Source organism: Cololabis saira, chromosome 18 (assembly GCF_033807715.1).
Source record: "Cololabis saira isolate AMF1-May2022 chromosome 18, fColSai1.1, whole genome shotgun sequence".
In the NCBI taxonomy this organism is placed as follows: Eukaryota; Metazoa; Chordata; class Actinopteri; order Beloniformes; family Belonidae; genus Cololabis; species Cololabis saira.
The window spans coordinates 24,175,711-24,190,752 of record NC_084604.1 but is presented as its reverse complement, the minus strand read 5'-3'; the positions used below and the strand labels follow the sequence as shown (position 1 = coordinate 24,190,752).

The 15,042-nt window shown below is 41.1% G+C and overlaps 1 protein-coding gene across 2 annotated transcripts in view; it reads right to left on the bottom strand.

The window, feature by feature from the left end:
* Nucleotides 1-4,140: 4,140 nt before the first annotated feature.
* Nucleotides 4,141-15,042, bottom strand: part of usta (uronyl 2-sulfotransferase a) — a 62,284-nt gene continuing 51,382 nt past the window's right edge. For both annotated transcript variants that reach the window (XM_061707110.1, XM_061707111.1), the window contains 5 exons: nucleotides 12,254-12,333; nucleotides 12,016-12,169; nucleotides 7,245-7,342; nucleotides 6,994-7,151; nucleotides 4,141-6,023 (listed from right to left, as the gene is read on the bottom strand). In XM_061707110.1, the coding sequence (XP_061563094.1) occupies nucleotides 5,731-6,023; nucleotides 6,994-7,151; nucleotides 7,245-7,342; nucleotides 12,016-12,169; nucleotides 12,254-12,333 (783 nt within the window). In that variant the 3' untranslated portion in view covers nucleotides 4,141-5,730. The remainder of the gene's footprint in view (nucleotides 6,024-6,993; nucleotides 7,152-7,244; nucleotides 7,343-12,015; nucleotides 12,170-12,253; nucleotides 12,334-15,042) is intronic.

Below are 15,042 nucleotides of genomic sequence, written 5' to 3'. Positions count from 1 at the left end.
TTTTATTTGTATTCACTGGTTTTTGCAACCATAGTTTAAAGGTAATACTGAAAGTAGACTAGGAATGTTTAAATAAACCTGGTTTTATTGATGAAAACATTTCAGGCATTCTTCCTCATCCTGTTTTTGGAAAACTGTGCATCAGCAAGAGTCATTTATTTATCTATTGTGAATGCTGCTCACTGACATTTGCAGCTTCCTGTTTGCCGGTGAACAGGAGGTTCCCACTGCAACGACACATGCTCACTCTGCACCACGTCCGCCAGCCCTCACATAAAAACCCCTCTGTGCTCAACCTCCGAGTGGAAAACTGCAGATGGATGACCTGTGTGTGGATGTATGCGTGTGTGCCGGCTCATGTGAGTGGAAAATTTTAAGTGCTCTACTTGAATCTTTCTGCTAACGTTAATCTCAAGTTCTGTATTAGCTCTGATGTGCCACGAATAGATTTTTGTTCATTACTGTAAAGTGTAGATTGTGTGTTTGTATACTCAATTTTGTGGGTGAGTACGTCAAAGTTACTCACTTCTTGTTCGGCGAGAGTTATGCAGGGGATTTCTCAGATAATATACCTTTCACTTTTAAAAATTGCCAAACTAATATAACCCACCCTGAACCCTCCTGTGCTCTGAAGTCTCATATTGCACCTCAGTCACATATCTTAATAGACTGAAACCTCTGTCTCCACATCCTGCCTCTCTGTCTTCTGTCTATGAAGCAGAACACGTCTGCATGTCCAGAGATTGCAGCCCCTGGGTCCTTTAGGCTGGCGCAACCTCAACCTGAGCCCTGAAAAGGTTCTGGTGCTGTGAAATACATCCTGCCCTGTTGCAGTACCTAAAATTCTCATCCATCCATCAATGACCAGATGTCCTAACGTCATACACGATGAGAGTTTGAACAAGCCTGTACTCTCATCTGGACAAAACAGGCAACACTGGGAGGATCGTGTTCTTTGCTTCAGTGCTTTTAACACAGAGTACAGCCTACGCTTCTATGTGAAAACACTTAGGAAAACATAGGTGAACGCCTCCGCACTCGTCTGGAGTATTAACTTCTTCACAAACTATAGTTTCTGAGAACAAGGAGTTGTGTGTCTGAGTAGGAGGTCAGCAGCACAGGGGGACTGCAGGGGGCTGGACTCCCAATGTTTCTCTTCACTGTGTACACCTCAAACGTCCCTGCTGCCGTGGGGTGTAACGGCATCTGCTTTTTGGCATAGTGTTGGAACAATCGCTTCATTCTAGATGTGAACAACACAACAGAGAAGATTGTGGATTTTAGGACTACCAGGACTAAGTCAAACACAATTTCCATCGTGGGAGGAGAGGTGCAGGTGGCGGGGGACTGAACATAGCTGGGCGTTCACCTGGACAAAGAACTGGACTGGACAGAGCGGACGGTTCCTCCTGAAGGTCCTTCAGTGTTTGATGCTGTGTCTTCTTCTGTGGTTGAGAATTCCGTTTTATATTTCCCCTTTACTCAAATATATATCAATGAAACATCAGAAGAATTTTCAAAGTAAATCTTAAAGGAGCTTGAGGCCGGATTGTGGCAAGATTTATGAAAAAAATCCGTATACATTTTAAGTTTTCTAGTAATAATGTCAGATGTAGCGTTCCAAACCCAAAAGAATGAGCCCTCTAGCGTATCTCTCCTTTGCCTTGAACAGGCTGTGTGCTGCAAAATGTGCTGCAATTCGGTCCCGAATTTCCCGCGCTGGGCTGCGGATGTGACGTCACATGACGCTGCATGTGCGTTCTCCCCGTTCTCCCGTGCCGGCTTCACTGTTGGCTGCAGTACCCCCGACGGCCGTCGTGGTGAAGGGTGGCGCTAGAGAGTCTCATTTCTTAAAAGGAGCCTCAAGCTCCTTTAAGGTGAAAAAGTTCTGCTGTGTTGCTTCAAAAGACCTCAGTATGTAAATGACGTCCAACTGTACCTTGAGCCCATCGTTCATCAAAACATCAGACGATAGATTAAAGAAGTTATTCTTTGAGCACTTGATAAAGCTTGTTGATAAATCAAGTCCACTTTTTTTGTCAGGGAAATCAGAAAGTGCTCCAGAATCCTTGACCCATATGAACTCTTCCCTTTTAAACACAGTTTCGTGTTCAATGAAATATGCATTACCTGGATATCATGTAACATTCATTTATCAGGCATTTCTATTTAATGCCATTCATGAGTGGGAATCGCCCTTGTGGATAATGCAGGATCAGTAAAGTGATAATGTTCCAGTTGAAGGACAGTAGATTTCCTAACTTAGGTCTGCCCGAAGAAAACTGTCCAACTCTTGGATAGTTTAATATTACACAGTCCCTCCATCTGTTTTCGTGATCATATGACATATGACTTACATTCCTGGTGAGGTCATGTATTGGTCAACCGCGACTTTTTCCTCCCCTCCCCGATCTGATCATCAAAACCTTTGCCTCTATTGGTAGTCTCTCCACTCTTGAGGACACTCACACTTGCAGCCCTCTCATTTCAACCTTGGGGTCGAAACCAACAAGGAAGAAAGAAAAATTGCAGTTCCTAAACTGACCACTGGGGGCTGGCTTCAAAACTGAGTCAATCTCCATTGCAACCCATGTTCAAATGTCCATAGAGGGGTTTGGATTGTTTTTGTATCACATCCAGTACAATTTAATTAAAGCAACACATTTATGTATGACCAGGAGCATGTGCTTTTGTTTGGCTTGCTGTCATCATTTTTGCTACTTTGCACGTAATTACTTCTGAGCATAGCCTCTGAGCTGAGAATAAAGTTATTCTAATTTCAAAGAGAATGCATTTTGTTGTGCTGTTAATTATGTGTGTGGGCAAAATGCAGTGGCCATTTCTTATTTTACCACTGAAATAACATTTAACATGGCATCCTGTTGTCTTACTGGAACTGCTCCTACTCTGCCAGAGATCGCAGGTCCCAGCAGAACTCTGCTGGTCCTCATTTCAGCTCTGGCAGCATTCGTTTCGGTTGCCGTTGTGGTATGCGACACTGAAACTGAGGATGTGGTATAGATTTGATAAAAATAAGTGTCAAGTAATGACTTGTTGCCTATGGCATGCTGGCTTATCAAGCCAAGTCTTGTGGTACTGGGACTTTATAATTTTCTATTAGGCTAATTCTATCATCTTCTATGGTCTCCTGCTCATTTCAACATCTTGGGAGACAAAATTCCTACTCCCTTCATCTTGTGCAAGCTTCTAGGTCCATGTCAGCAATGCCAGAGGTCCCCTTACACGCATATACAACAGTTACGATGATACGAACCTGGAGGAGGCCCGGGGCATTTTCCCTGTGAGTAAACAGGAGGGATGGTAAACCATTGACCACAATCACAGCCAGTATCCCTTACAAACTTCAGGAGTATATGCTGGAGAGCAGCGGGGATCAGCGAGCTGGAGCTTATGTTTGATACGTCTCACCAATCCATCCATCAGTGGATGGCAAGGTTTCTGTTGTTCACTTTAACACTCAGCAGGTGCTACACTTTTTTTTTTAAAGTTTACACCTGAAAATTGTTAAAATCTTCTTCAGAAAACAAAGTCTTCTCTCGCTTTCATACATTTTATGGTTTTATAATTTTCCAGTTACAACTCTCATAACGAATTAAATTATTATTCACCATAACAAAAAGTGATAAATGCTTCTAGAGTATGTCATTAAAACGGTCTCTCTCATAAATTACTTCACTTATTCTTTGTTATATTCATCAACTCACAGATTCCCTGTTTGCTTGCTCAAAGCACCCTGAAATGGACTTTACAATCCCTGTCACACTCTAGCAAAAAAAAAAGTTATGAATCCCAGTGGATCCAGCTAGCAGAGGATGAGAAGAGATAGAAAAGAAATATCTCTGAAAGAATAGAGCATGCAGTGCATATTTGACACACCGAATAACCTTTTAAAGGGATGATACAAAGTGTTTTAAGTTAAGAGCTTTTCAAAAATGTATAACATCAGATTGAGATGTTACAAAACTTTACAGTTGATGGAAAGGCTGCCTCTGGGATGGAGCTGCAAACATGGTGAAAGCAGATCAGCATGCTGGACCACAGCAGAGTGGAAAATATGAAATGAGACCAGCTGTAATTACATGTGAAGGAAAAAGCAAAACCTGACACCTTGGCTTCCGTAGGTAGAGGACTTTTATTTTGAAGACCATAAATGATGGAATGCATTTCTCTTCTTATCAGGGACCGAGCTGTTGATATGTCTGCGCTAATCACCGTTTAAATTCCAAGACCACACCAGAAACCCAAGATACAAATGCTCAAGTTATTGGACATGGTTTTCCTTCCTGAGAGTTTTATCTACAGAGGAAATGAATACAAAAATAATAAATTAAACTGCCATAAAAGGTAACACAGAACACATGAACAAAGATAGAGGCGATGGAGTAGGAGGGGAAGTAAAAGTGTGGAGATCACATGTTAGCTTATGGTTAGGCCTACTATTCTCTGGGTGACTTTTTCTATGACTGACGAGGAAAACGTAGTCTGCGTAGCTGTTTGGTAAATAAGAATTGTTAGTTAGTTCGCAAAACTTCACACTCTTTCAACAGAGAACGTTTGAAGGGAAATCCCTTAAATGGTCTGCAACCAAAACTTACATCAACGGTCGATATTCATCCAAATCCCTCATTTCTGCTGCAGAAATTTGGAAAGTGTGGCTCACAAAAAAAAGAAAAAGAAAGAAAAAAAAAAACCTGCAGTGCTTTTGTGCAGCTTTTTAATGCATCACATTTGAAACATTGGCATTTAGCAAGCTCAATTATTTTAAACTTTGGATTAAAAAAAAAAGGTCCATGAATGCTTTTAGCATTTTACTCTTAATGCATGTAATAATGTGAACTTTTTTCCCAAATAATAATAATAATAATAATAATAATAATAATAATAATAATAATAATAATAATTAAAAAATGTTAAAACAAACTGCTGGATTTTGGAAAACTCATTCATTCATGTACGCACACAGTTGGAATTCTTTGAATTCATAATTGAGCGCATACAGTTTAACCCTCATTTATACCTAATATTTTACAAATTAAACCAAAAAAAAAAAAGTTATGTTCCAGGATTTATACGAGCAACTTAATTGTATCACATCGCCAATAAACACAGGGCTCCTTCTCTCACAGTCGCTGGATCTCTTTATCACGTTTGGCACGTACAGACATTCTGCACAACTAATATACATACAAAACTCATGGCACTTTTTAAATTCATGTCCCAATCCAGTTTTTAGGGACATCAGCCCTTTCATAAAGTGTGACGCTCTTTCCAGGGAAGTCCTCGCTAACATTAAACATGTTTCCCCACACGTACATCGGTCCACATCTCGCTCCAATCTCTCCTGGAGATTACAGTGAATACAGTTATTTTTTTCTTTACATGAACCCTAAAACAAGCTCAAATTAAAAACAAAACTCCACTCAAGAAACTGAGCTTAATATGATTTCCCGCTGTCAAAGGCCAGTTGTTTTTTTTGTGTGTTTTTTTGTCCGTCCAATTACTCAAGTCCTGAGGGCTGAGGCTGTCATAGCAGGACTCCACAGATGGAAAAGAGAATTCTCAAAAAACCCCAAGTGTCAGGATCCAAGAGATGTGCAACACTGCCTTTTGCACCGAGGCTGCCTCCAACTCTCTGTAGCTAATTTTAGACAGATTTTTAGTTCTTTTTTTGTTTTTGTTTTACTTCATCCACTGTTCATCTATCAGCCTCTAGGGATGGACGAGCCAGCTGTTGGCATCCTCCAGCTCTGAGTCCAGCTCCTCGTCTTCTCTCAGAGGCTCCGGGGTTCGGCGGGACAGTTCGCGCAAGAAAGCGGGGGAGTAGGCGGGGGGCTTGGAGATGGACTTGAGCCCAATTTTTTTCTTCATGAGATGGAACTGGTCTCGGATGAAGTTGTAGAACTCGTACTCGTAGCGCATGCGATGGTAGAGCACCTGCAGGGCCTCCAGAGTCGGTGTCTGTTTGCGCACCGTTCCTGTCATATTGCCCATTTTTTTGTATTCTGCAGTGAGAAAATGAAAAAAAAAAAGACCAAAAAGTCAGATACAGTTTTAACTATTCATGATTTTTTTTTTAAGTTTACCCTCGTAGTGGTGTTGCTAGAAAACTATGTGCAGTTATGTAATTTGGGGATGTAAACTAGTGCACCCATTTTGGGAGAAAGTAAACAGCTCGGTGTGGCAATACTTCTGTCACTAAGACTGTGTTTGTCAAGGGACCAAATAGAAATGCCAAATGTATCTAAATATGATCGGGGATTTTAAAACATGGGATGGTCACAGCTGCTCGAATAATTCTTAGAGTACAGTCGCCCCAAAACAATGGATGGAAACTATGTCAGAAGTTGCATCATATGCACGGAATGTTGGCTAGAATTAACAATGATGAAAAACATTTTAGGAGGGCCCGGGAATGTATTTTTTTGTCGGTAGGACATTTCTAGACATGGTGTTGAATGTTTATTTTGGTTGTTTTTAAATAATACATAAATAAATAAAAAGATGTAGATCTGCAGGAGGCCTTTGTATATACGGTTGTATGCTGGATATATACTGTCTGTTGATGATGCTGCTAATGTTTGTTTTCAAGTTTGACTGTATGTTTTATGGGTGTATGAATAAATAAAAAACTTTAATGACCAAAAAGAAAACTTGGAACCTTTCTTTCAATCTTGTTTTAAAGTGTGAGTGGGCGTATAAGAACGTAATAAAAACAATCTGATCATAGTGTATCTTATTATGGTGTAGTAAAGTGCTCTGACCTTTTCACTGTGTCATTATTTATTTAATAAATCACTTTGAGAATAATCTTTCTTACTCTGACATCGAAACCATCTACAAATGGTTTTTAGAAGCCTTTCCAAGACTTTCTAATTCAATAAAGCCTAAAAATGCTAATTTTTATTTTTATTTTTTTTTGGAACCATCAGCTAAATGAGTTTCTTTTCTTTAATAAGATACTGTAGCACCTACCAGGGCTCTTGTAAATCTCGAGCACTCCAGAAAAGTAATGAGGTAAGAGCCTCTCCAGCATGAGCAGAACATCCTCCAGCTCTTCCAAGATACCCACGATGAGGTAGTTCTCCAGCACGTTCTGCTTGGCTCTCTCCAGGGCCCACACCCCGGGCTCCCTGTGACAGACACACAATGTAAATGTACCAAACTGTTCAATGTGGAAAGAAGTCTAAAGTAGTCAGGCACCTTGAAGAGAACCCCAGACCTACCTGCACTGGGGGTGTTGTCCGCAGAAGTAGGGGATGATGTAGAAAACTCGAGGATTGGAGCACTCAGGGTAATTTTCCAGGATGCAAACATTGATATCCTGAAAGCAAACAAACAAATGGGTATGCTTTTTTAATTGTTGAGCCATCATTTCCAGATGTTGCTCATTCACTGTTCAGCAGATGGATCTCGAATGAATAATTCCTCTTCACCACAAGAGGGAGCTCTTCACTTGAACTTCCCTAAACTCAGACAGTCATATGAGAAGCCAAAGCGCTTTGACAAACAACATCCTGTGAATGAAGATGAGCTCAGCCCTCCATCTGCTCTTTCAGAGCTGAGATGACAGAATGAAAAGTATACTGTACCTGGGCATGTTTCTAGATTCAATTAGCAAAACAAAAACAAAAAAAAGGAAAAGAAAAAAAAAGAAGTCAAATCATAGAAAGAAAAACACCAAACAGGGATTCATTTCATTGTCAAAGTGTCAAATCTGAAGAAAACTGAACAAAGCACGTCTTACTGTGAGAGATACTTGACAGTGACAGGGAGAAAGTAGGATTTAAAACAGTGGCAGGAGTGAAAGTGGTCAGCAGCTGAGTGCTGTGGAAATAGCAGTCAAATCCATGTCAGGTGACGTAAAGCTTATGAATGGAAAAAAAGAGTCTTGAATAACAAAACCATCCACAAAGCATTACTTGCATTCACTCACAGCCACATGCTTATGCATTAACACATGTTAGCATGTTACTGCTAAGCAAAACATACATGGCACAAAGGGTGTTGACATCCTCCATGTCTTATGAAAGAGCCGACTGAGAAGAGAGAGGAAACTAGAAGCCCAATAATGACCTCCAAGCTTCCTCTTTAGATTTCTCTTTCTGATAGATTAGCAATGACTGACTAGAACGGAGCGATTCATCAAAGCCGGCCCTGATGCGAGCATAGTCCATCACAGAGATTAAGTTCGGACAGACAGAACCAGAAGCCAGGATGTTCCCAGGGGACGAATCTGCTGCGGAGAGCGTGATGTAAGGTTCTGATGACTGAATCCTGGGAACCAGGTGGAAACATTTATGAAGGCATGTTTATACAGTTAGCACACCCTTTTGCGTTGAAGTGTTTGTCTGCTACTGAGACACCAAGAAGGAGGGTTTACAGTCTTGATTTGCATTAGGTCACTTTTTTATCTGTTGTGTTTCTTTTTTACGGGAAAACAGGGTGATGATGTAAAGAGTCTTTAATCTATTTTCAGCCTTTTGAGGGAACAGTCAGGTCAAATTTAGTTTTATTCGTGTAGCACTAAAACCCCCTCAGAGGGCAGACCCTTGGGCCGGGATGAAATGCAGCAGATGTCATACCGCATGTTCACTTTGTGCTGGGATAAGGAAACTAAAATGACTCTGTGGAAGCTAAAATGACATATTAAGGTATATTATTCGTATAGCCTGCATAGGACATAAATTACTCTTGAAGGTATAGTATCAGGTTCCACTGCATCTTTCACTCAACAGGTAACTTTATACTCTCTCTAGTGCTAGGGAGGTAGAAGTGAATAAATTCATGAAAATACTTTTCCTGTCTTGCCACTCGATTGAGAAACACCTACTAGGTGTGACCGTACATCGGTTGTGTGTTTTGCAGTCAGTCCTGTGAGACATACTCCACACCACAGTATTTAAAATGTCAAGGCATGCTAAGACATGAATGATGCCAGTAAAGCTGCTCTCATTGCGTGGTTCTTATTTATTCAGGAGCGTGCACACGTCAGGTTAATTGACAGGGCATGACACGACTCTGGGATATTGTGGGAATCTCATCTCATCAGACCAGTCGTTCTGAACGGTGAGAACCAGACTGAGTTGCATGTGTTCATAACAGACACTGAATTACTGAGAATATGCTCCGCCCGTGTTTGTTTGCATGCTTGTGGGTATGAATGCCGAACAGTTTCACATTAATAAGCAGAAGAAAATCTCAATACTTATCTGTAAATACTGTATTTTTTCGAGTAAAGACTGGGATTCAGTTAAAATACATAGCCTCTTTTAATGGCCATAAATAAAACCTGCCCATTAATAACTATTTTTGAACCAATCAGTCTGTCCTGCACATGGTATGAATGGATATCTTTGAAAATGTCCTTGAATGCCATTAAAGATGTATGAACCGTGATGTTTACAGTCTGTGGGCGTCATAGCTTCTCATCATTTTAATATGGGTTTGCTAAATACTGTATGGCTGTAAAATTTTTACTTAAATGTGTTCAGAACATCTATTTGACTGCCAAGCTAATAGCTTGTCAGCTGTGTAGCTATTTTATTTCTCTAACCTTTTCTCTTTCTCTTTACATTAACTATTTTCAATGTATTGAAGACAAATTCTGGAGCTGGAAAAAAAAGATGAGAACGGCTCATTTTGACATTTTTCTTGTTAGGTTTAGGTTAGGTTTTAGGGAAAGTTATTGTTAAAACATGTAGGAACCACCATATGATCTGTATGCTACATAGCTTTTTTATCATTCTTATACTGCTTAGGTAAATACTGTCGGAATTAACACTGTAAAACATGGTATTCTGCCTCTCATTTACATTTTGTGTGACCCTAAGAGCCATATGTCCAGGTCACCGCCTCACCACTGCGTGCCTTTGTAAAGTGCAGTGCATGTGTATGTAAAAAGAGACGTGGAGACGGACGGAAAATCCACAGGACCACAGGAATGTCTCAGTAGCACGTGCATCAGGTTCTTACGGCCCCCGGCAAGCAAACGGACAGTGTTCTTTCATTGACACCTCTCATATCCCGCCAGCGCGGGGTAGGGAGGGCAAACACACACCGGCCAAGGGATACATCCAACATGCGTCTGAAATCTGATTGTTGGCACAGACGGGGGGGGAACACACGCTTACAGACGCCTTGGAATTCCAGATTAAACAGCAGATTCAAGTTTTCCCAAATGTTTTTATCAACACAGTATCAAATACCTTTCAAATTCTTATATGAAATTTTCTGGCAGAAAGGTCGACTTTTCTAAACGCCAACTTGTGTTAATCCTAAATCTGATCGTCAGGTTCTGTCTAAAAGAAAAACATTTACTATTACCATATTTAACTTCCGAATAAATCAGGCTGTCAGACACACATTAACAGTATATCTCTTTATGGGCCTATTTAGAGTATCACCCTCTTGTTGAACTCCTAAAATTCAAAATGCAATGATAGCTTTACTTGTATGTAGTAGTAGTGAGTAGTACGTGGATAAAAAGTCGATCCCCATTAGTATTGGAAGCACACACGTGCATCCAGGTAGACAGTCTACAACAACATAACATACCCCCCTCCACTGTTGTAATGTACCACGGGGCCCCTGAGGCCTGCATACTTTAATAACTCAACTCACATGCTCCAAAACTCCAGGGAAAGTGGCGCAATACTTAATTACGCCCAGTCACACTCAACATTAACTCGTCTTTTTAGCCTCTCAAATGGGCTTCTCAGCTCTCAGGGTGTCTGGCCTCACGTAGGACCGCAGGGGGAATGACTGGAGCATACACGTGTGTGTGTGTGTGTGTGTGTGTGTGTGTGTGTGTGTGTGTGCATGGACGTTGATGAGTGATGTGATCTTTTTTCTGGCGACGATATGTTTTGTTTTTGCCTGCTTCCCCCCTTATCTCGAATAAAGTTGCTGGTACTTTTCCAGGGGGAACTCCAACACCACTTTGAAGCATTGCTTCACTGCCAAACTTAGAGTATCTAATTGTCTCCAACGAGGTGGCTCCTCCTCGTCATAAAATCCACACGGAGATCAGAAAAACGTCAACTTGAAAATCAAAGAAAGCCTCAAAATTGTATGTGCTATAAAATATGAGCTGCATCGGCTTTAAAACGTTGCTATGGGGGTAAACAACTCTGCAAGGCAGATGTAGGATACCGAGTTTGTCGTGTGGCAGGATGGGTCTGTAATTTAAATCCGAATCACATTTAAATATTAGGTTAACATCAGGCGGCCATGGCCTTACAATTATCCAACCTCCCTCTGGCAACATGTGGGATATCTTCAAAAGGAGCAGAGTGCGGTTTTAAAGCTTTGTAATACTGTAGATTTACAATTGGGGAAGTTAATATTTGCTATAAGATAACAACAAAATCAAATACAGAGCATTTGCAAAATCAAACAATCAGCAACAGGAGTATTTTAGTAGGTTAAGATGTTCTTGTTAAGATCCTTCATGGAAGATCCTACTACTATTAAGCCAAGCTGTATATGCACTTCATAATTATAGTCCATATGAAGGGTCTACTAGAATGAGACGTGTACAGTATGTATATCTTAGTTTATGTCTCAGCTGAGTTTATGCTATTATACCACTTGGCCCGTGACCAAAATAATAGAAACCTGAAGGATTCTTACTGGCAATCATGTGCAGCTACAGCATATAAAACAGTCTGAATGCATTAGTATTTCAAGACGTAAGCATTTGTAGAATTGATTTTTGCTGTCAATAAGAAAGTAAATGGACTTGTGGGCACTGGGACAGAGATGAAAGGCAGATAAAGGGGAAGAATGCTGAAAGATTCATTATTTCTTTAGCTCGTTAAATGTGACGGTGATGAAAGGCTCTTCCAGCAGGCGCTGGGGTGTTGGGATGGCCCTGAAACGGTAGCCCAGCGTGCTGCCTGCTCGCCAGCCTCAGGTTGGTCGTAGCCGTGAGATTAGAACAATAACGCTCCGTGTTTGCAGATTAACGGCCCTCACACAACACAAAGGACTCACCAGGTATCTCTCATCATCTTTCATCCCTGGAGTCCGGATGAGGTGGTTCTGCTCGCCCCTCCAGTCCCCGAAGCGACGGAAGAAGTAGTTGGAGAGGAAGCGGTTGATGGGGTCCCGTATAATGTTGATGTAGACAGGTTGCTCTATCCTGAACCTGACAAACAGAAACAGAAATGCTGAATGATGTAATAAAACAGTTATTAGAAAACATACTTTAGATCTGTTACTGCAACACTACCTGGTAAAGTTGAGGAAGTGAACGTGTCTTGTGTAGAGGAACGGCTGAGGGACGTTGCTGATGTTCCTCATGAGATCCACCTGTACAAGGAGGCATATGGTTTTTTTAGCATGAAAGTGAGCTTTCTCTTCAGTTTAGTGTGCCGTTTGGCTTTTTAAGCATGTAAACCAAGCACACTCATCAACAGTAAAGGGAGTGGCTGACTTCCACGGAAGAGAGTGCTCCTCAGCTCACAACAGCCCCGTTGGTTCGCCCTTTGACTCAAGCTGATCTCCACCTTTGTGAGAGTTTTTGATGTGACATGATTGTCTTGTCACTGGAAGTTTTGAAGTGGGTTCATGCGACACCGCCGATGGGAATGACGGTTCAACATTTTTAACGAGACTCAACGCTCAACTTTAGGACCTTTTGGTGAATCAACCCTTTTTTTGTTCTCTCATTTAATTGTTGATGAGAACTGGCAGTTTGTTTCACTGCTTCCTCTCTCCTGATGCCTATGATATTGCATGTTGGAAATTAAAGATGAAAAACCTTTCCAAAGTTTAACCATGTTTTGATGATTTTCAGTCCAAGTAGACCACATCATCTTTGCCATACTTGCCATCATCCTTCATATATGCTTATGTTTTTCCTTCTTAACCCGTTTCTTGAACTCTCGTTGGGACTTCTACCCTGCCAACACCTGTATGATATTAAGCATACCTGATATTTGATGGGCATCTATGACATGTCGGCAGGCCTCAAGAGCCACTTCTAAGAAGGGTTCATAGACAACAACTGGCGACTAGCAACCGAATTCAGATTTACCTCCAATTTTTGTCTGCAAATGAAAACTCAACAATGGATTAAGTACAGCTCGGCCATGAAGTTACATTTGAGGCTGAAGGGTCACCTTGATACAATCTAAAGAATCTTCAAACTCATACCAATGAAGAAAAAAAAAAAGCAAAGCCACTGTTTTTATTCCCTCATACTATTAATTCCCGAAGATCTTATTTCCTCAGTGTTTTGCACAGGAAAGCTGACATTTCCAAAACTGTTATTTCAGGTTTCTTCAACCCTCTGCTCTGCAAAGTGAAAAAAAGAACTTCCTAGAGTTTCCAGGTCTTCATGGAGCGACAGGCTTCCAGAGGCCAAAATAAACTCAGAGTGATGTCACAGCAATGTCATATACAGTGCAGACCCTTCACATGGGCTCTGAATGAGAACTTTACACCTGTATTAAAATGCATGGCCCTTCCTCAAGAAGAGTAAATGCTTCAGTGTTGAAATCATGTACTTTTTAATAGATCCCCCTGTTATAGCCACACTCAGCCATGACCTTCTTTTTATGTAACTTGTTTTTCACTCCCTAACTAACTGCTTCCACCAACTCTTTTGGCTTTTGGTGAGAAACAAGGCTGGCAACACAAGAGGTGATGGCGGGAGGGAATGGTTCAAAGCCAGGCTGCACTGGAAACAAAAGTAAATACAAGGAAAGGTGGATTCATCTCTCCCTCTTTTATCCAATGAAAATTAAGTGACAATTGAGAGGACAGAGGAAGATGAGGTTTCTGCTTAATCAATGACAGGAAACGCCAACTTTAGAATGGTCCACAGCCTTTTTTAAAGGAGCTGTATGTAAGAGCAATAATAAAACGAATCATAAAATGACCCCGATATGTCAACAGACATTTAAAAATCATGTTAATTTCAAATACTTATGTCACTGACAACGGCACTCAAGCCAGGATATTCCAGTTTAAAAAGAGGAGTTGCAGCCCTCAACTGATGTTTATGTTGTCATTTTTTGTTTTGGTCTGAAGCTCCACCCTCCACCTATCTCCCAATCACCAAGTCAGTATTGTTTCGGCATCCGGGTTGCCAGCTCGGCTCTAATTATCGCAGCAGCCGCTACGAACGTGTTGGATGAAAAAATGTCTAGCTTTCCAAAAACTACATTATAACTTCGCAAAAGATCTTTCATAAAGCATTAAATACAGAAAATAAACTAACTGTGTAGGACTCGTCGCTTGCCATGGCAGCCTACGTTCCTGCTGCATTCTGCAGCCTACCTGGCAACCTCTGGTCGGGGGGAGGAGGGGGAGGGTACACGCCGCTCAACAATATTTTGAAAGTGACTGCAGTACCAGTTTTGGCCATTTCCTACAGACGGCTCCTTTAAGTCAATTTCCCAACCCTAGGGTTTGTGTTTAATAGGTGAGTTGAGATTGCCACACAGAGAGACTCCTGATCAACCTTAGCTGCAGTAAAGCTGCAGAACAGTCAGAGTTATCAACTCCTAGTTGAGAAGGAATTGTCAACTAAATAGTTAAAAAAAATTATTCATCATGATGCATTTTCAGTTTGTTTTTTTTTTCCCTTGAAGCACTGTCACTGAACGGTGTGTAATGGGTTGATTTGAATCACCTGTCTCAATAAATAAGGTAATATTGTTTTGGACTTTAACTAATTTGTTTGACTTGGTTCTGGATCTCAAGTTTCAAGACTGCTGAAACAATGTTTTTAAATCATGTCGGGGTTGGAACAGTAAGTTAAAAAAGCTTCACCAATTTTCAAGCACACTTGCAGGGACTGATGCATGAAAATAAGTCAGGCAAAAAAGAAAGTGACTGGAGGTGCTTCTGTAGCAAGTCAAAACAATCCTCTTGGCAGCTCGGCTACTAGATGAGAGTTGGCAGCTGGATGTACCCAGTCAATGAGCCAGGATACTATCAATGAAGCGTCCCGCTGGAACAGCATCTACACGCTCCCAGAGGGAACAAGTGTGGCTATTTCAGAGAAGACAG